This window comes from Caloenas nicobarica, chromosome 8 (genome assembly GCF_036013445.1).
Source record: "Caloenas nicobarica isolate bCalNic1 chromosome 8, bCalNic1.hap1, whole genome shotgun sequence".
Taxonomy (NCBI): domain Eukaryota; kingdom Metazoa; phylum Chordata; class Aves; order Columbiformes; family Columbidae; genus Caloenas; species Caloenas nicobarica.
The window spans coordinates 4,136,556-4,157,290 of NC_088252.1; the positions used below are offsets into that span (position 1 = coordinate 4,136,556).

Consider the following 20,735-nt stretch of genomic DNA (forward strand, 5'->3'; position numbering starts at 1 on the left):
ACCAGTGCTCTTGGGTTGCAGCTGTGGGAGCAGAGGGGTGAAGGTGCCCTGGGAAGGGACATGCCCAGCTTGGCACTGCAAAACGGTGCTGAGCAGTGACAAACCTCTCTGGTCATCAGTGCCCATCACACTGATCCTCCCCCTCTGCAGCCCCCGAGGGCCTGTGGCACCTTTTGACACCCATCCCTCCCCCCCACACCCAACCTGGGCACAAGAAGAAGAGAGGGGAGGTTTGTGCTTCACCTGCAGTGACACAAACTTTCTTTCTCTACCCAACTTCAGTGGCAATTGTACCAAGAAAACCGCAGCACTGCCGGAGCAGCAGCCGTTACCCGCTCCCCGTGTGCACAGCTCACGCAGCAAAGTTCAACCAAGGGCCTTTTTAATGAAGTTTGTAGGAACACACCGTGTGCAGGTTAGTTTACTCACACATGTATTGTTCTTTGCATTCTTCAGCCTTTTCCAGGTTTGCCCGTTCTGTGCCCTCAGATCCCCGGGCTGCTGCCGTGAGGCAGGGGGCCAGGCCTTGGCAAAATGACGGCTTTTGCTAGCACTACGATTAAAACTCAAGCGTGGTACCCACCCGCAAAGACACGGCGCTGTGAAACGCAGGGTCTGGGCACAGGACAGGCCACACTCCAAAGTTCCCACTGCTACTGCAAGCCTCTGGGTCAGTGCAGGCAGCCCGGTGCTGCGCGGTGCTTCAGCACGCTTGGTTTTGCCCCCAGAGTTCACAGCTTCCAGCCCAGCTGCCCCACGGCTGCCTCGGTTTAGCGAGAGGTGGCGGCAGAGCTGGGAGATCACCCGCTGCTACAAACCCCGCAGCGAGGCTCAGCACAGCACACAGGGGTCCGGGAAGGGCGGCGGAGGGGGAAAAGTCCAGTGTTGTGATGGAAAGGCTTCCCAGCACCGAGACCTGATACCAGTCGCGGCCTTGCCGCGTTAGTCTTCAGCCAGCGGAGGGGGGGCCAGGTGGAGCTGGAAGTTCTCGTTCTGGAAGACGCTGCTGGTGGCCGGGTCACTGTGGGAGACGCTGAGCAGCCCATGCTTTTCACCACCGTGGCCGCGAGACAGTTCTGTCAGCAGAGCTAGCTGCAAGGCAAAACCCAGACCCATCACCGTCCAGCAGCCTGCCTGGGAACACCGATGCAAGCTGCAGGAAGACAAAGTGCTCACGGGGGGCTCACTTTCTTCCTGCAGCAGTTAGAAAAACTTTAACACACATCAAGAAAAGGGTATGTGGTATGTAACGACCCTATAGGGCTCAGTGCAGGACAACAGTCCCGAATTAAACAACTTTCCAGGTGTCTTTAGGTTGTTGTAAAGTTACATAATTGAAAAACAAACCCATAAAGAGCTGAAAGTGCCAACAACTGAAGCCAAAAACAGGCAGGAGGCACAAGGAAGAGGCAAGAAACGGGGAGATGTGCTCGTCTTGGGACAACCCGGGGGCCGGAGGAGGGAGCCCTCTGTGCGATCCTCACCGTGTCTGAAGGGGAGGTTATTTGCAAATCTAAAAACAATCTGAGAAACCTCACACCACGGACACTTTACAGGCCCAGCCTCAGTGCCAGAGGCATTTCCGTGGTTTCGCTGTCAGTGAATTCCCCAGCCCTGTCAGAGGCAGCGGGGCTGCCTTGTGATGTGGAACAGCCAGCTCTACACACAGTAAATTGCCAGCGCTAAATGAAACCCAAGAGAAAAGGCAAAGCCCATGCTGCCAGTGCTGATGTCTGGGCTGACAACATGCAAAACACCCTTCACCAATTCAAATCCGAAAGGAAAACAGGTGGTACGTACTCTGGAGGTTCCTCGGTTGAGTCTGCAGAGCTGGTCAAAAGCTTGGATTTGCTGAGGATCCAACAGAGACTCTGAACTTGCCTGATAAAGAGAGGGAGAAGGTTACAGAAACAACACACAACATGTTAAGTTCATATCCACAGAAATTCATCCCTGCTCCTGCCCCCGGGCCTGGAGCAGCCAGTCCACAGCCTGTTCGGAGGGGTTTTTTAGCCATCCTTCCTCTGGCTTGAAGCCACTGTGTGCACCTTAGTTTATGGGGAAAAAAAAAAAAAAAATCCTATTGTTGCACAAAGGACAGAGATACCCTTACATCCATGGTGACTTATTGTTGGGCTCTGTAGCTGATAGCACAGAGATAGTATTAAGTTACCTTTAGGGGAAGAAAAAAAAAAATAAAAAGGAGAGGCAGAAAAAGAGAGAAAGAAAAGGGGATGGGAAAGCTCCCCTGCAGGCAGCTGGGAAGAGAAGTAATGGGTCTCTGCGGGGGAGCTGCCTCTCCTGGGCTCTTCCCCAGGCAGAGCAGCTCCCCCCAGCCCTTCCCAGCATCTGCTGAGGGTCTTCCCAGGCTCCCGACACAGCGCTGGCTGCAGCATGCTGTGAGCAGGCACGGATCCTGCCTAGTTATTTCAGGGAACGATTACTGCGCCAGCGTGTCTCCTAAAGTCCGTTTTTTCCCCTAGTAGGATGTTACAGACTAGAAGCTGGGAAATGAGGGGTGAAAACGGGGGGGGGAGACAAGGTGACTCACACAGAGGTAGCCACGTCCCCTGAGACCCGGAACACAACAGACATCGCGGTGCTGCCCAGCAGCATTTGCAGCGTACGAGCGGCTGGGTACAAGGGTAAATGTCACCCCGGCAGCGCCGGGGCACTTACAGGCTTGCAGGTGAGGGCAAACAGAACTGCAACAAGAGCATTAACGCAAGGAGGGCCACAGATACACTCCCACTGCTTCAAAAGGCATCATTTACATATCCCAGGGAGAGATGACAGAGCATCACAGATCCTTGTAGGTTTGTTCCATTTTATCACATCACAATGTTTCTATTTTGAACGTTTCTGCTCATATTCCAAAGCAAAAGCATCATCAAGAAACCACAACAGGAGCCGGGGAGAACAGCCTCCCCCATGAGCAGCAATCTGGCATCTGTTGTCCCTGGGGATCTATTTTTAAGGGAACATTCAATGTTCATCCTCAAATATTTTCCCCAAAATATATTTCCCAAGGGCTATTAATCCAAAATGCTAGAGTCCTACCAGTGAGGGCTGGCTGAAGTCGCATTTACTTTAAACCCTCTTTGGCAATGGATCGAGCCCAACATGAAGAACTAGTATCACTGTCTCCAGGGAGCACGATCAGCTGGAATTAAGGCTGAACTGCTGGCCCCACCATGGCCAAGGGGGCTTCAGTGTGCTCTGGAGTGGATGGGTAAGGTCTGGGAGGAGGGGGAGTGACATTTTGCCAGAGATCACACTGTCTTAGTCTTTGACTCAATTTTTAACCAGTACCCAAGGAAAAATGGAACCCCTGCTGGCAACTCTGCAACAAAAAAATCACGTCAAGTGAGCTGCCTTGAAAGAAAGTTCCCCACCACGGCTTTCCTGAAGCCTGAATCATTCTGTTATTCTCCTGAAGGCACGTGCATCTTACCTTTGAGACGTTTGTTCAACAGTCTGAGAAGAGAAGAATGTCCCGAGTGCAGAACACTTATGCTGGAAGCACGTGCTCAAACTCATTTCTTCCCCCTCCAAGATATTCTTTATATTGTAAATAACTCTTGCTAATCACCAGTCAAGGGGCCAAATGTCCGTATTCCCTGTACACATGGCATAGGTTTGAACCAGGGAGGGTCACGTACCCATGGCTGGCAGGTCACACAGGCACTGCCCAGGGACACGCGGGTCATTCGCCCTTGGGGAACAACACCAAGGAAAAACCGCCCTCCACAGCCGCTGCAGCCACGGGCACTCAAGGACAAGGAAAATGCAATATAATTGGCCTTCCCTCTTCTGCTATCTCTCTGCCACGCGTATGTAACTATCAATCAGACTGTTCTCCAGGCTGATGAGATGAAATATTGCAGGCAATTCTTTCTGTTGTCATGGAAACAACTGCTGTCAGGCTTTTTCCTTTTTTAACCGTGTCACTAAAGGCATGTTCATTCAAGAGCTACGGGGATGCTCTGAGTCCAGCGTCAGCACTGGGGTATCAGTGGAATCCACTCAGCTCTCTCGCTCACCCCGCAACACAGCTTCTGCCTCCAGTGCTACTGCAGGGCCAGCAAGCTGCTTGTTATTATTATTATTATCAGTACGAAGCAGTTCAGCACCTCCCAAGCCATTTCCAGCCAAATCCTTACGCCCCTTCAGAAAGGCCTCAGAATAGACTCAAAACCCAAGAGACGCAATTTATTCCCTTGAGGGTCTGGGCCAGCAAGAAGGTTGGTTCCTTTTTGTTTTACAGTTCTCATAGATCTCACCACTATAATGCTAATCTCCGTTGCACATTTTGCTTGCACATATTCCACCCCCTCTGGTAGTCACCACACAGCCCTCCTAAGCCTGCAATTATCTTTAATTTAGCAGCTACAAAATCCATCATCAGCGAGTGCCTAAGCACAGCAGATCATACAGCGGTTGTAAGCAGAGGCACCATTAATAGTCACGCCAAGGGATCTAAGTGCTGCCTCTCGGAGCCATTCCTTCCACAAAACATATTGCCACATCAGTTAGAGCATCGGGGCACCGTTTACCCCAGGGAGCTGCTCCACAACACGGGGCAGATGCAGCCAGAAGTCCTGGGCAAGGTTTGGAGATTCCTAGGAACGAAACCAACACCCACCTCCCTCATTTACAGAGCTGAATCCACAGGTGACGGACACCGAGTCCACCGCCTGCCATCCCTGCCTTGCAGCTGGACACTTATTCCACCGTGGCTTGAGTAGCCTTACAAAAAGGTGCTCAAATTGTTGGGATGCCGCGGCAGCCGGTAGCACTAGGGCAGGCAGCAGGCAATCCAGGACCTGCTGTCTGCGGATAAACAGACGCACTGACTCACCAAAGCCCACCGCAGAGCAGCCTTCCCCGCGCGCCGCTCCGGCAGAAGCAATCTGCCACACCGGCTCTGGCCTCCCATCTCTCCGGGAGCAGGACGGGAAAGGCTGGTGTCTCTTATTTCCAGCTGAACCTCAGGAGCAAACCTCCGACTCAAGGCAAGGGAGAGGACAGGCTGATTTGCGCTAATAGACTCGCTGTGGCTGCAACGTGAGACACTGCAGTGACGGGGAGAGGAGGAAGGAGCCCTGTCTGTATTAAATATCTGAACACACACGGGCATACGTCCCTTCTCTGCTAGCAGCTCATGCTTACACTTGGACGTCCGCAGATGCCTTTCACCAAAGGAGCCATAACGCTGTTGAGGATTAATTAGATAAACACAAAACCCCACATATCCTCACTGGACACTATGGCCCACCAGATTAGATATTTATTTATAACATATCGGGCTTCGAGGGAAGCATGGCAGCGCGTGGATTCAACGTTACATAAAGATGACGCACAACAGGCCTGTGCTCAGGCTGATCTCAGTTCAGTGCCCGAACCCAAGAGGACAGAGTGTCAAGCATGAGGGCAAATAATTCATTTTCTGACATGAGCCAAGGAGGCTCCGTGGTTGGTTCAAGAGGTGTAGTATTCTCTCAGTGGCAGAACTTTGGGGAAAGAAAGGGAAGGTAAAGACACGTAGAAGATGGAAGAATTCCTACTTGGTGTAAGAAAGATTAGTGATGCCTCATGCCAGCAGCTTTTTGATAACGTGACCTCAAATCTTACAGAAAACCCAAGCAGACACCTCTGCTATCTGGCCCCTTCCTGGCACCTGTGCAGCAATGTCCTACTGCTGGTTAAGAGGAAAGTTTATAATGTGCTTAAGAACAGCTCTGGTCCTGGGAGCTCAGCTGCAGCCACCCAAGTCTATCTATGCTCAATTCGCATATAAACCAACAAAACTTACTGTTTTCATTGTGCAACGTGAGGGTAAAAAGGATGGGGAGAGAGGCAGGACACGGGAACCGCAGCTTTCCATTTCAGGGGTCTCCAAGGGACAGATGCTCAGCTGCCACCTGCATTTCTGACGGTCACCCTTCAGAACAGCCAGTAACACCCTCAGCGGCAGCAAACACCGCTGAACCAGCCGCAACTCCCTTATACCCTCCCATCCAGGGACTGCAAACTGAACCAAAACCTCAGCTTCTCCTTAATTTGCTCCCCTCCTTCAGAGGAACATCAAAAGAAAGGACAGTCGCCTACACCCTTCTTAACCCTCTGGCCTTTTGGTTAGTTCCCAGCTTGGCAGGAATACAAACCAGGGCAGGGAGCAGCAATCGCCGCTCCAGCAGCAGCAGCAAGCACAGGCAGCTCTTCCCCACCGATGGAAAGTCACACTCTTTTTTTTCCTGCCTGTGCTCCAAGGCAGATCCGCAAACACAGACGGAAAGCTTGCAGTTTCACAACGATCACGTATGTAGCGAGCTGTGCCGGTTCCCTGGAGAGCAGATACACGACTGCTCAGCACTGTGCTAAGCTACACATAACCATCGGCAGCAGGGACCGCTGCAGTTTGTGGGGATATCAACAGGCTGCAGCAGCCCAGCATCTGTCACCATATTTAAACGAGCCTGTTCTACAGATCCTCCTAGATATGTTTTAATAAACGAGAGGAAGTTTTCATTAAACCGTAGGAATAGCTTCTTTGAAATTGAGATGTAAAGTAAAGCAAAGATTACCCACGGACATTCTGCCACCTTCTCTCTTAGCCAGGACGCCGCATTCCCCGGGCGATGCCCGGAGCACGGGGCAGCCGGTGTCCCCAGCTTCGCGTTAGGCAGCCTGCAGTCAGCTGTCTGCGCTTCGGGTTGGCCTCTCTCGGGGCCCAGAGCGCAAGACTTTGGATTGTCAGCAAGAAAAGAGAACAACTGCCAGGCTACAGACTGCTATACATGAAGGCCAGGGGAAACTACTACAATTCAGTCTGATTTTCTCAAAAAAAAAAACCAAACAAAACAAACTAACCACTCCCCCAGTAGGAAAAGTCCAAGAAAAGAGTCTGTTTTTATTTAAAAGCTGCTACAGGATAATTATGGTTTTGAAATTAATCTCTTTAAAGTTGTATTTTGTTTCCAGTTTTAACTTTGGTGCCAGTTCTCCTGTAGCTACTAGTTAAAGACTCCTGCACTCAGTTTTCTTACAAAATCACTTTTGTTTCCAATATGTTACAAGGAATCTTAAAACAGAGATGTTCTGCTGATGAGAAAGTACAAAGTGTCTCCAGTTCCTGTCTCACATGGGTTTCCTACACATTGTTGAAGGAGTTAAGGAATCTACCACCAAAACCAACTCCAAAACTAAAGCACTGGGCTTTTTCTCAATTAATACCTATGTGGCATTAATCTCTGCAGAGGAGAACGCACCATCTTGTAAGTGTGTAAAATGATAATTACCGGCTTGGTGTCATTTGGGGGAGAAAAAAACCCCTACAAAATAAAGCAAACATCACGGCTAGATATTTTCAAAGTTATAAAGCCCTTGGAAAATTTTGATATTGCTGGGAGTCAAGCTAATAACTGATCGTCACCATTGCACTGAAAACGGTAAAACTGGCTCTGATTGATGTAGGTCATGTAACATTTGTCTAGCACTAAAGTAGGTATTGGCAAAAAAAATGCCAAAAACTTTCATTCTTACCCACCAGAAAGCACACAGACATGCTGCAGAGGGACATTTTACCATCTCGGCTCGGTGACACCGTACGATATCGACACCGCACAGGTGGAAGTTGGTCAATAAGCTCCAGGTTGGATGGAAGGCCGCGTCGCAAAGAGGGACACTAGTGACAGGCTGCGGGACAGAGCTCAAAGGTAGAGTCTGACAAACCGGATTAACTACGGATCACATTCATTGTCCGTCCTGGTGTGACTTGACAGGATTAAACTCCTGAATAAAACATATTTGCCATCTGGACAGCTCTAACAGCGGTGCCCTTAGAACTCAGGCGCGTTCTCAAACACGGAATAACCAGAGCACGTCAGCTTAGGGCTTCACGGTGTTTTCTGCAGAGCTTATGGCCCAAGAGCCACGACTCTTCCTCTCCCTGATCCCTAGTATGCAGGTTGGCAGAATAAACGGGAAACACAAACTAGCTCACTGTAACAAGGCAAATTAGTTTTGGAGATCAATGACTAAGATATCGCGACTGTTTCACTTATGTATTTAGGCAGAAGTCCAGCTACTGTGCTTTCACCTGATATGCCTCAGTTAACTTCAAACACCACAATGCAAAAAAACACTGAAAGTCTTAAATCGGATTAAAAAGCCACCACAAACACACACACTTTCATTTCTTTTAACCCTCATTTCTGGTAGGATACAAGGTAAAGAGGACAGAAAGATGATCAGTCTAGCCACAGAAGATTACCCTTGGGAAGACAAGCAAAGTCTAGGGGCTAACAGAGAAAGCACGAACTTTTGGTAGCAAAACCAGAGGAAAAGCTTCTCTGCCCTTCCCTTGTTACTCCCCTTCGCTGGGCCAGGATGTCTCAAGCCCTCAACACAGCAAAGCTCCGCTTAAATAAGCGCTTATCACCACATTCAATGACAGTTCAGTGCTGGCTTGTGGCATCTCTCCACCTCCCCCAGTTTCAAGGCAATTGCTGCAGAAGTCATGCATGCAAAGCAGGGACAGAGAAAACACTGTCTGTTGGGCTGTCGTTTCACATCCAAGTCTCAACAACACGGCAAAATTCAAACTGACAGTCTTTGTTGCAGCAGAACAGAGTTGGTACTGTGAAATGCACTCCAGATGCTCAGTGGCATTTCCCAGTATGAATCTAGTCCTAATTCAAGGCCTGCTAAGAAAATAAATACCTAAACTGAAGATTTCACTATGGAAAAAAGCCAAAACAAAACACATTAGGTTTTGCAGAGCCGGACCAAGTTTTCAGGGTGTTCAAAGTGGTCGCAAAGCAATCCTCTCCCCACAGATCTATGTGCAAAATGCCCCTGAAGCTTCGGAGCCGGCTCCTGGGGGCCTGGGGAAGGCAGAGCTGGAAGCACAACCGTGTTACCATAACCTCCCGCTGGGATTGTCTGCACAAACACCGGCTGCTGAAGCAAGAGCAGACTGACCACCACAGACCTCTGGGTCTGCCCAGTGACAGCAGAGTTGAGAGGGAACGCAGAGGAGCCTGTCACCAGAGAACTGCGGCACCAAAGGGCTGAATAAACCTCGTGAGAAACAGAAATGAACCTGTTCCGTGCCCGGGCTGGCACCAGTGACCAGTAACCGTTGCTATCTTGGACCCGGGCTGAGAAGCACCCTCGGGAACGCACGGTTGTGGAGGAATCCCGTGAGTCTCCCCTTGCCCGCACCTCCTCTCCAGCATCGTACGTCACCCACCAGGCCGCTGCAGAAGGTGCACCTTTCAGACCTCAATTCTGCACAGACCAGGGTCATGTCAAACCGAACGTGGGGAGCTGTTTTCCTGTTTAATTCTCTGCCTAGATGTACTTGAGGCTGCAGGAGAGCGAACCCGCCATAGGCACCAGCCTACCTCCAGCAAGTGCTCCCGGTGACCCTCCTGGCTTCTGCCTTCGGCTCCGGGGGAGCCAGGGGACACACACGTCGCTCTCCCAGCGCTTCCCCCAGGAGAAAAAGTCTGCTCCATAACTCAGACTCCTGCCTCGCCACACAAATCCTTATCTCGCAGGGTTAATTAACACTACTGAGCAGCAATTGTTAAGCAAAGAAACTTCCTGGCGAAGCTAGAGACTTTACAGTCTTTCGCCCAACTCTAAATATATTCAGCTTTTTAAAGATCTGACTGTGCAACAGTTTAATCACATGTGAGTACAACAGTTAAATATTATAATTTAAATATACGAGGAACATCGAACTTGGAGAGGATCTGGGACACCAGGAGGAGGTGGGGGCTCCGAGGAGCCGGAGCCAAGCGGAGCAGGCGGCAACAGCTTCTCTGCCAGGAGCGCGAGGGACAGCAGGAAGCATCCAGCACTCTGGCTGCCGCGGACGTTTGCTGCTACATGATCCATGCTGGAACCCCTTTTCTGCCCCATCCCGTCCCTCCACATCTCCCTTTAAGCCCCGAGTCCCAGCCAGCCCCTCGCTTCTACAGACGGATCCATTAAACCAAGGGAAGCATCTTCTCCTCCCTGCCTTGATCATTCCCATGTCACCTGGAGCATTTTCCACTTCATTGTACTATGGGGTATGTCCAGGGGAGGCACAGGGGTTCTCTGACTGACTAGCCCATGAGAAATCCAGTGATAGCCAAGTTACAAGTCACTTTAATGATGAATGTACTTTTAGTACTTAATTTTGCCTTTAGCTTTAAAGTTAAACCTGGTCGGTTGCACCCATTTGCACACATTCCTTTGGAGCAGAAGTGTAGAGGGTAAAACATGGGGTGCTTAACTTCAGAGCCACTATCCTTATTTCACTACAGCAGGACGGAACACAAAATGATGAGCACTTGTAAGCAGACTATTTGGACCACAGTTGATTTACAATCTCCTGGGAAAGCTTGTCTTTCTGTCACCGTATAAGAAACTAACACAATTTGACTGCAAAGACTGCATTGCGCTCCATACGCTCCTCAGAGATTAGTTTCCCCCAGGTCTCCCTTCAAGCAGGAAGCTTCTTTTTTTGTTAATACAGAGGCTGATGGAAGTTGACTAATGCTGTTAGCTATCTTTGATGAGAATTGATTTGGCAGAAATTGAGATAATCTGCTAAAAGAAAACTAAAGTACTACTATAAAAACATACTCCAAGATTGAATTACTTTGGTTTCCGAAGTGGAAAAACGTTGCTTTGCATGCATCTGCGCGGTGACAAATGCACAAAGTACCTTCAGGCATTTAGGAACAAATCCTTATCAGTGACTGTCTCTGCTGGAACACAGGGCAGCGGACTCAGCTCCCCTGGTGCAATATCCCGAAGAGACACCCCAACAAGCCTCCTGCCGTTTTTGCTTTACAGTCCACAGCACCACGCCAGGGAAAGGACAGCAGCGTGCATCTTGAGACTGGACTTCGGTTTGAATTGGGGGTGGTGAAACTTCTCGCACACAAATACTGACAATAAATACAAACCAATTATCTGTCCTTTCACCCAAATCCAGCTGCAGCAGTCTTGTTCACATGCAAGCTTCTTTAAGCATTGTGCGAGCACTTAGCGAGTCCAACCAAATTTCCATTTCTTGCACAGCTCTGTATACCCGCGCCCAAACACAACATGTCTAGTTAGCTGCAGATACCAATCATGGGCTTGTCTGGAAGCAAAGACAGATGTGAGAACGAAGCGATGAAGTCTACAAGCACTGCTCAAAGTTTACTCGAAGAGAAACCCCCTCACAACCCTTACCTGTGCCAAGGATGCTCCGCTGCCTTTTTTCAGCGCTGAGAAGTTCTCGCTCAGTTTTCCTCCCTTGTTACTGGAGTTGCATTTATAGCACATCCACCTCATCAGGCCTTTGGTTACCGTCCCACACTCTTTGCTCAGCAGACACAGTGAATGGTACAAGTGGCCACAGCTGTAAAGAGAAGAATTCTGCTGACAACTCTATGCTTCGGAGGGGAAAAAAACTCTGCGCTCAATGGAAAACAAGGCTGCTTGTCTGTAAACACAGCACTACCTTTGTACCTCCATACGCTCCTGTAGTATTTCTAGACTTCCAAAAATAACAGTAGATGGCCATTTTCAGATGTTACAGATCATAATGCTAAGGTAATAAGGATTTTGTCTTATTTTACAGCCACCGAGTCACAGACAGGAAAATCAGAGATGCCCACAAAGTGCGTGGTCAGGGCTGCAACAGATCCCAGATGTACAAATACAGGCGAGTGAACCCAGGGCGCTGCAATTGCACAAAGTGCAATTGGGAGAGACGACAGACAAACTGACAGCGTGCTGAACAGCTCTCCAGGCACTGCCATGTGATTTCCAGCTGAGACAGAGCTGCTGCATGCAAAGAGGGCTGCTCTGGTTAGCCAGCCATTTACAGCGCCGGGGAACAGGGACACAACAATTACTGTGTAGCCAGAGACCAGCAGCTCGCTCTTTTTCTTTCCTTGTAAAACCACTAACGTGATCAAAGCTGTAACCCTTAACCTTACCTGAAAACAATGATTTCATCAGCAGTTTCTTGCCTCCTTTTGTACTGCTGTAGACAAATGCAGCAGTAATCCTGCTTTGGGGTAAGCCCTCTAGTGACAGAAGCTCTGAGGTTACACAGGGACCAGTGCAGATCGTGGTTTAAGAGATTCGTGGTTGTCTCTAAAAGGGTCTGTGTGGAAGAAAATATACAGAATAACTAGGTCATTTTGTCATCTCCACACTGCAGAAACTCCACACCGATCAATTCTTCACAACAAGCAGCTTAGCAGATTACTAAGAGCAAAACCAACCCAACAAAATTGCTTCCCTTTATATGCTTTCTAGCCACTGCTCTCAAAATACTTATCCTTTTATTACATGTTAATGGAGGCAATGCCTTTTCACTCTTAAATAGATTAGTGCTTTATTGATTTTTGTCAAAGAGCATTAAGAGAGACACGATAGGCTCATTTTGTCATCTTCCCTACCAGACCCTCCTTTTTTTTTTTCCCCTCTACCTGGTAAGCTACTACTTGCATCCTCCATTTTAGTGGAAACATGCTGATAAAAATCAAAGCTCGAATGCACTATCGCAATTAAAATATGAAAAAAAAAACCCACTGAAATTCTCATCTGCTAGTTCTTCCCAACAGAGATTTCCATTTCTGAAGAGCCAAAAGCAAAATACCCTCAGTTTTTAGCGGTCAGTGCTTCTTTCAGTAACAGCAGGTATCAGGCATGAGTGCTCTGCTCTGCATTGATGCTCCGTAGCAGTAACTCACAAAAGGCTGCAGAGGTTGCAGTGCTTCACATCTGGCCCAGTCCAGATGTGCCATGCAGCCTGTACCAGCCAGCTGCCAGGCAATGGCAGGGAACCCGCGCTGCTCGGAGCAGACCCTTCCCCAGAACCCAGAGATAATGGCTCTCTATGTTCAGCCCTCTGCAGTAAAGCTATTTCCCATTTTATTTCTAAATTGGACGCTGCCAGGCTGGTAGTGCCATATGGTAGGCAGAATGAGAGAGGGAGAGTTGGGAGGAAGACTACGCATTCTGGTTTGGGGAAAAGGAGTTTTAGAAAACTGTTGAAGTTTGGAGATTTGAGACTGGACAGAGAAAGGCAGGAGTGAGATGAAGGTGAAATCCCATCAGGTGACATAAGAAGTGCAGCATTACCACTGGGAAGTGGCAAAACAGCCTAATTTGAAAAGCGCTTATGTAAAACCACCTAAAAAGACAAAACATACTGGTTTTGTGCCTTTGAATCCCTAACTGCAGGATGAGCTGGGGAAAAAGCAGATGTTTATCCTTCCAGTACATTTAACATAAAACTGAACTACAGAGGCGTTCACCATGTACCTGTCAGTCCCTTCACTTGCAGTCTCTCTGTGAGCAACAAAAACTCATTCCCCTTCCCCCAGTCACAAAAATATAATCACTTGCAGGTCCATTTACTTTGCTCTGCAAGGAGAAATGGCAAATGAGAGCAAGCAGGAGGCTGGATAGCCAAAAGTAATCCCTGTATACAGCAGCGGAGAGAACAGAAATGCATGCGACTTACTTGTTCATAGTTAAAAGTGTCCAGCATTCCCAGGACAAGTCCTTGAATTTCTCCGAGTTTCCCTTTTCCATAAACTGGATCCTGTATGAAGAAATGAAAAGCTGCAACTGAATCACAGCATATGAACATTCTGGGGGGGGGGGGTTTGTTGGGTTTTTTTTCTTCCAGATTGGCACTGCAAATGGAAGTTACGACTCCACATTTAAAGATGCCATACGTGCACAAGGACAGAAGGATAATCCACTGTTTTGATGTGAAAACTGGTAATTAGCAAAACTGAGTAGATGACAACGTCAATACTGATTCATGTGCTTGGGTCAAACAACTTCAGGTGTGGCCTTGGAAACTTCATCCAGGAGATGCAAGAGCTGACTGGAGAATGCACCAGGGGAAATAGTCTTTGTATAACACGCAAGTCCCAGGGACTGACAGACAGTCATTGAACTGGACCTGGAAATAAAGCATTTTGCCCTGCTGGGAAGCAGGAGAAAGATATGGGGGGGGAACCTGCTGGAAGCTGAGAGGAGCTGACTGGTGGAATGGGCGACACATTGGCAAAAAACAGAGACAGGCTGGCAAGGTGTAAAAAGGAAACTAACCTAGGGAGTGGGAAAATGATGGAGGCACAATAGAAACTGGAACAGAAGGAGCTGAATGAACTCTCTGGATGAGAAGAATGAGAAAGGGGTAGGAGCGAGGCTGATTCCACGCTGGGAATGAGCGAGAGAGAAAATGATAATGAAGAGTGGAAAAGCAAGTTGACAAAAGGTGAATAAAGTATCATGGAAGCTACACTGCAAGACACCCAGGGAAATCACCAAAACAGCTGCAGAAGCTAAGGCAATTTTTGAACAACAATCTTCAGAGGAAATGTGACAGGCAGGAACGCCAATGTTTCAGCCTAAATAAAAACAGCACTGAGTAATATCACTTGAGTCAAAACCAGCCGTAGGTTTGGAATATACAGAAGAGCTCGACATGCTGCCGAGGCTGCTTTTTTACTAGGTGAACAGTACACCTCAAACACCACTCAGTTTTCTTTCCGCGTGCATAATTTAAAAGCAACGGCATAGAAAGTACACTGCACTGAGTCACCGTCTGAAATATGGAGGGCACCGGGGAACTCGGGACTTCCAACGCAGCACGTACGTGATCCATAACACAGAGCAAGTTATTTTTGTATCCGCCAGATACTTTTCTAAAGCACTCAAGTATACAGCCAAGGAAACGCAAACTGTACAGATGCAACCATTTACATATAGCAACTCGACCTTCCCAAGCTGCCACGAGGGACTTTCAAAGCAACTTGTTTCTTGTCTTCATAGAGTTAGAGGAGGAAGAGGAGAGATGAAAAAGACAAGAATAAAAGAGCCACCTACAGCTTTGCAGCGGAGGAACGCGAGTCTGAGGGCCAGCTTTCAGTTGCTCAGTCTTTCTCAAGCCACACTTGAACTCTAAAATAAAAAATGCCAGATAGGAAGAGAACTGACTTTTCTCCAAAGAGGAGCCACAAGTCTAGAAAACCTTACACGGAGCCTGGCAGGCAAGTGCAAGCAGTGAAGTGGGTGCTCATTCGCAGCCGCTGCAGACGGTGCTTGGCGGGCCGGAGTTGCAGTTATCTACCTGCCCGCGCCCTGAAATCCAGAGCTGTACCTTCCCTCTTCCAGCAAGTTATGCTGCTTCCTTCTAATTTGCTGGTTTCAGCCCCCACAAAATTTACAGTCACAAGAGCCTTGCGAGATCAATTACTTTTACAGAGGAGTACGTTTCATTAATTCCACCTTATAGAATCTGTCTCGGTTTGGAATTTATGCACGCTCCAGATGCCCTGCACGGGATGGCACACGGCTGACAGTCGGCTGCACGGAGCCAGGAGCCGATCGCAGCTCCTGTTTCCAGGCTGGTGTATCCCTGAGGACATGGTAAAGCAAAACCAAACCCACTGCCAACCAAGGGCCCAGGAGAGCTGGCAGGTATCCAGATGCAAGCCACATGTGCTCACGCAGCCTTTCGGCCAGTTCCGTCTCCTCCATTTCCAGTTTCTTCCCAGCTCCAGGAAACAGCATTTTCTTTGCTAAACAGCACTCACAGAACCGTGCTAATAAACACACTATGATCTCGGAAAACGCTGTCGCAGCTTGTCCCGTCTGCCACAGGACAGAACAACTATTGCACATAAAACATCCCAGCGTTGACCTTTAGGGTGGAAAGAAAAAACAAACAAACAGGCAGATCCCTAAAGCAGGTGTGGAAAAAATTCAAGCAAAGGCTTTCTGTATCTTTCTGCTTCCACTCTGGAGCAGTTTTTAGTCTCCTTCTTTCCCGACTTTGGGGTTTCTACAGGTAGATTTTAAATTTCTGGCTTTTCCAGGTCTCCATTTTGTAGGAAGCATCAGCTGCATCTACTTACCAAACATTTATGAAGGATTACAGCTTTGTAAGGGAATTAAGAGTCAACCTTTCAGCCCTCTTCAGACAGCATTCACATCCTTAATGACACACAATTTTTCTCAGTGCTCAAGAGGATTCCTCTAGTATCTCTCCTACCGTGGTTATTTCAGACTTCCTATTTAATAAATAACTTTACAAAACCATTAAGGATGAGCAAGAACATAAATATATCCATCGTTATTTTTTGTATGACTTCAATTATACGAAGTTGAGTCAATCTGCTGCAACAGGCAGATGCCGGGAGCCTGTTTTGTGTGAAAGCCGCAGAGTCTGGCCAGAGCCCTTTGCAAGGTGCCCTTTAGCAAATCATTTTGGTTGCAACGTTAACATTTGCATAAGGTATAACCTGTAAGCACTTAAGCCCAGAAGAGGAAGAAAAACAGTCCTCTAAAATTGGAATACTCTAATTCCTTTTTGGAAAAGGCAAGATAATCTACCTCGGTTTATTGATGTCATCCACCTCACAAAAAAAAAAAAATCCCAGTTAATTCCTGGGCAGCTGTTCTACCTACTGCAGCTCCAGTACCTCTGTGCTCTGCCGCCAAGACTTTATCTCTGTCGGAACAGCTTTTGAAGGCACTTTCAGACAAGCACCATTTGCAGTTCTGGGTTTTACAGAAATATTTGGAGGGCTTGGGAAAGGCTCTATGCTCCCCAGGGCGCAGGAGAGCTGGTTTCAGAATTTACTTACGGTCACGGTTAAACTGGCACGTCAATGACATTTTGAACAAGGCCCTACATACTGCCCAGAGCCAAGACAGAACGGTTTGGCACCAGGATACAGAATTTCACATGGCTCCAAAGAGCCATGACACAGCTTTGCAAAAGGAATACCCACCCGGCACTAACAAAAGAGATCTTTCTAGCTCAAAAAGCTGTTGAGACAGAGCATTCGGGGAAAACACCACGTACGCACGCCGTGCTGCGATTCTTCCCTGCAGGGCACTTAAAACAGCATTCCCAGAGAATCCAAGGGAGGTAAAAAATCCAGTGCTCCCTGCTGTCGAACACAGGCAGAGTTTATTCCCTGGTCCCGACCACGGCAAGGGTTCAGAACACTCAACGTTTGAGCTGGGTGCTCAAAGCCACGGCCGCGCAGTGAGATATACACACCATTCCCGACATCATCTTCCCAGCTGAATTCAACGCAACATTCTCCCAAGGGCCAAGCTGTGCGCCCAACTAAAACCCAAATAAAACCTCCCGCGGGCACCTGGTGCGAGCCCTGAAGCAATAGTTGAACACAACACAGCTACAAACACACAAGCTAAAGCGACCCAGAGCAACGCAGTCCCAGAAATAAAGGTGGGTGTGAATGGAAATGTGAGGTTTTAAGCATAGGAATAAAGGTTCAAATGAACGTAATGAATGAATTAATTCAATTAACGCCTTGGTAACAAAGGCCGCCGTTCCCAGCTGTAAATCCCAGGAGGGTGTCAAGCACTGGAGGCAGCAGACTGGTAAGAGCTCAGGGCAAACAAGTGCCAGTGGAAGAGCCTACTAGGAGGAAGACAAGTTTGCAGAATAACGCACACCATTTTTCTGTTAGCCCAACAGTAAAGCAGACTGCAGACGTGTATTTCAAACCTAGGCTCCAAACAAGGGAAAACAGAATGTGCAGCAATCTGGCCTAGGATTTATAGAAGCTTAAGTGAGATGCAGAGGCAAAAATCCACCTTATAACAGCCTGCAGCTTCTAAAAAACATAACTAAGCTGCCATCAGCCATCAGAGGAACCCCAGAGATGCAGCAAAGGGCTGACACCCTCTCTACTGCCCACGAATGATCCTGGTCTGATCACTCATTCCCACATATCTTAGGCATTTGCAAATATGTAAGTGCGAGGGAGAGAACGAAATCTATAAAATAATGAGTGTTAAGAGGCAAAGTCAACTTATTTAGATATTCTGTAAATAAATACCACCTTCTCTTCCACAGGATCCTCTAATGAGTCTTATGACACTATTTTCCCTACATCTGTTTCTGAGCTACAAGGTATCAAGTATTACTCTTATTTTATGAAGTTCTGATACTAATGTTCTTTACCTGGAATTCAGTCCTTCCCTTTGAATGCATTTTAAGAAGTCATCTTCTCTCTCAATTTTTTGCTCTAGTTGTCAGACTGAATTTGTAAGGCTGACCAGGGAAATGGAATGAGCAGGAACAATTTCTCCCTGCCTCCAAACCCAGTGACCAGAGTGGCTCACTCTGCTTTAAATAACGCCTTGCACATTTCTCTACCCAGTAAAAAGAACTTCACCTGATGCACCATAAGCATCCCCTTCTCCTCTGCAATCACACCAACCATTTCACTGCACCACTGACAAACACATTTCACTCCGCTGTTGCCTGCAGGACATGGACGTCAGCCTCTAGAAAAGGGTTTTTCTGTTTCTGCTGAAAGAGGTTGCAAGAACAGAAATGGGATGACATATTTGAAGAGCGAACAAGAATGTCTCTCCTTCCCAAGGGAGAACCGTGACGCTTCCCGGCTGCGTTATCTTCACAGCGGTGGCTGCTTCGGCTCTCGCCCCATTCTGGTAATTCTCAGCTAAGCCAGGAAAGATTCCCATCCGCCTCGCCACTTCTTCATTCACAGCTTCTGTAACTCTTCCTGCCTACATTAAACATCAAAGCCCGATAGGAAGCTCTATCTAACGCTCCAGGTAAAACCAGGTAAAATAAGTTACTGAAGAGGCACTAAGTTTGCTCGACACTTTCTACCTTTGATAAAACCATATTTCATTTGATCACACTTTCCATCTGCTCTTTTACAACACATTTCGCTGTCATTATGATTTTTTTCCAAAATTCGAGATTGTGCATAATATTCAGATCAAACTAACAGGTTGCTAGAGGCGTGTGTTCACCCTGTGAAGCCTGTAAGCCCTTTTCTACATTTTCTTCTCTCATCTGGAATAGAAACCCTGAGGAGTAATTCAGCGCGCTCTCAGCCCTTCAATCATTCCACTCCACAATACAGACAATTTCTCTAATCCATTTTCTGCATTTCTCAAGGTTTGCTATTAAATCCCAACTTCGTCTTTCGTCTATTTTGTAAATTAACAAATCATATCCACTTGAGATCACTCAGCCCAAGATCCTGTTTTGAAATCAGCTCTTCTACAAGATGTTTGCTGCTCGCTAAAATTGCACTATCAATCAAAATGGTCCAGTTGTGATCCCCTTCTCCAAAGCCTACAAACTTTGCTGCAGTGTTTTCACAGCTCTCCAACCCAGAGCCTTAGCTAAATGGCTTTCACCAAGTTTTGAAAAATTCATAGTGGCTTTGCCCCTAAAACTGCTAAGTTTCAGTTCAAAGTAATTGCAGCTTTTGAGATAACATTGTATTTGGTTTATCTTCTCCCAGGTCTATGTGTTCCCACATATCTCCTCAGAGCGTCAAGTCTCCCAGGTCATTCTATCAGCTTTTCCAACTTATATCTCACCAGCTGAACTTCTACTGAATTACTCTGAACTAGACAATTAACCAATCTGATCTTTAATGACCTGGAAATTGCTCTTCTCGATAACTGAGCGGCACAGCTTGGCAAAAGCTGCTTCTCTTCAGAAACTCACCTGTAGAATTCTCTGCAGGATTGAAGGAAGAGCGATAAATGCAGCCATGTTGTTCAGCACTTGCATTGTCAAACTCTTCAAAGCTGAAATATCAAACATAAAAGCCACCAGCAGTTCATAAGGATTCACGGAGTAAAGAGAGATCAATCTTACAAATGTAGAGAATTTTATTTCAGTTCATGTTTTCTAGTGTGAAAACAGCTTTTATATTTTTTCTTCTGCACATTTTGCACTAAGCACACAGAGTTTTTTTGTATATTTTAAAGTTTTTGATATCACGATGCCTCTGTTCCCCTCCCACACCCTACCTACAGTAAACGTTCACATTTTGGGACTGACTTGGTATCACTGTAATTTGCTTTTCCTACTGCTACCAAAACCCGATGTGGATGCCTTGTCCATGTTATAGTCCCACAGACTCTAAAGCTTCTTAGTGTTAACCTCTGCGTGAAACTTGTTCCTAGATCCCAAACACCCCAAAGTAAGAGCCAATTTTCAAATATGCATGGACCCAGCAATTCAGTTGCTTTGTGGGGATAATCAGCTTGTTAGAGCAGCTTGGGAAGTATGCACATTAGGAATGAAAACAAAACAGTTAAGTAGGATGCAGGTGTATTATCCTCTCATCGTTTCTGGTATCACTCCATATGATTACTTTTCTGCAGGCATTAGCTCCCCAAAATGGATTTTTTTTCTGAATTTAGAGGAAAATATGAGTTGTGGGAAGAGAGGTGGGGTTTTGGGTTACTGATCTCTGCAAGACTATCCCCAGGGGTCCAGATGTAGCTAACTGTCTCTGGAAGGAAAGAAATAGAGGGAGGACGGACAGCATGATCACCACCACACTTACTTGAAATACGTTTTGATCTTCTGACAGCTGCAGCCTAACAAATGCCCAGCCTAAGCTCAGCCCTACAGCCACTGCAGCTCAGATCGACTGCAGGAGCAGCAAATTCAGGAACTGAGTAACAAAACTGCTTTTCTTCTATTCATTCAGTAGAGGAGGAGAGCCAGCACACTGATTTTTATTAATATTTGGGTCACAGAGGCCAAAATACTTACATTCGGAGTATCGGCACTGTGAGGAACCAGATAGTTTCTGCGGGGACATCATAGCCTCCAGCAGCGGAAACCAGAGGGCCTGAAATAATTGAAAGTAAGGAAAAAACCAGTA

At 47.3% G+C, this 20,735-nt stretch overlaps 1 protein-coding gene across 5 annotated transcripts in view; it reads right to left on the reverse strand.

The window, feature by feature from the left end:
• Nucleotides 1-397: 397 nt before the first annotated feature.
• Nucleotides 398-20,735, reverse strand: part of VPS8 (VPS8 subunit of CORVET complex) — a 67,872-nt gene continuing 47,534 nt past the window's right edge. For all 5 annotated transcript variants that reach the window (XM_065640121.1, XM_065640120.1, XM_065640122.1 and 2 more), the window contains 7 exons: nt 20,624-20,702; nt 19,562-19,644; nt 13,532-13,612; nt 11,994-12,163; nt 11,242-11,410; nt 1,801-1,881; nt 398-1,092 (listed from right to left, as the gene is read on the reverse strand). In XM_065640121.1, coding sequence (XP_065496193.1) covers nt 943-1,092; nt 1,801-1,881; nt 11,242-11,410; nt 11,994-12,163; nt 13,532-13,612; nt 19,562-19,644; nt 20,624-20,702 — 813 coding nt within the window. In that variant the 3' untranslated portion in view covers nt 398-942. The remainder of the gene's footprint in view (nt 1,093-1,800; nt 1,882-11,241; nt 11,411-11,993; nt 12,164-13,531; nt 13,613-19,561; nt 19,645-20,623; nt 20,703-20,735) is intronic.